The sequence below is a fragment of the Poecilia reticulata genome, unplaced genomic scaffold (genome assembly GCF_000633615.1).
Source record: "Poecilia reticulata strain Guanapo unplaced genomic scaffold, Guppy_female_1.0+MT scaffold_265, whole genome shotgun sequence".
Classification (NCBI taxonomy): Eukaryota; Metazoa; Chordata; class Actinopteri; order Cyprinodontiformes; family Poeciliidae; genus Poecilia; species Poecilia reticulata.
The window spans coordinates 44,099-44,984 of record NW_007615047.1 but is presented as its reverse complement, the minus strand read 5'-3'; the positions used below and the strand labels follow the sequence as shown (position 1 = coordinate 44,984).

The window sequence follows — 886 nt, the reverse complement described above, 5'->3', positions numbered from 1 at the left end:
CTGAGCCACTTTTACATGTTTTCCTTCCAAGCAGCCGGATTCGTTCTCTGCGTTCACACTGCAGCCTGAAGTGACCCAATTCCCATTTTTCCCGGGTCGTTCTCACTGCCAGTAAATGCTTCCTGTATGTGTTCTGCTGGGTAAACGACCTGAAGTGTCCCGCATGCGCAGTAGAGGGCGCTATAGCGTCAGCGTTCTCAGTGTTCTGCCAGCCGCCATAGAAAGAAGAAGAAGAGCTCAGAGTTTGAGGAAGTAAACATGGAGGCTAACGGTGGAGCTTAGCTTATATATTTGAAGTTGTTGTCCAACCGGAGCAGCAAATTAACAACTTAATCCTCATATAATCCGTCATGGTTGTTGTTTTTCATCCTATCAGGAGCAGAATAGTGAGATTTGTTGAGGATCAGTGACGTTCAGTCCGGATGAATGCGGCCTGGTCGTTACGGTCACATTGGAATCGGATACGTATCGGATTTGGATCACATTCTGAAATAATCCGACCTGAGCTGTTCACACTGCCATGAAAAGATCGGATTCAGGTCACATCACGTCAGAACAATCTGAACTGGGTCACTTCCGGCTGCAGTGTGAACGCAGCCTGACCGTTTAAAGTCCGGATCGTGGTTTCATTCGGCCTCAGGTCCAGTTCAGGAAAAGGAAACGCATTAAGAAGTGGCTGTGATGAGTTTCCGTGTTCCCGTCAGAATCCGGCCTCCATCGCCTCCTGGACGTCCTGACCAGCGCCGACTCCACTCCGACGCAACATCTGGAGCAGAAACAGGCGCTGGCCCGGCAGTTCGCCCACATCCTGCACTTCACGCTGCGGTTCGATGAGCTGAAGGTCCGCTGCCCTTCCTCCTCCTCCTCCTCCTCCTCCTCCTCCTCC

The 886-nt window shown here is 51.5% G+C and overlaps 1 protein-coding gene across 1 annotated transcript in view; it reads left to right on the top strand.

Annotated features, from left to right (window-relative positions):
• LOC103460620 (protein FAM49B-like) overlaps positions 1–886 on the top strand; it is an 11,880-nt gene that overhangs the window by 7,986 nt on the left and 3,008 nt on the right. The window contains exon 5 of the mRNA XM_008402862.2: positions 705–841. Coding sequence (XP_008401084.1) covers positions 705–841 — 137 coding nt within the window. The remainder of the gene's footprint in view (positions 1–704; positions 842–886) is intronic.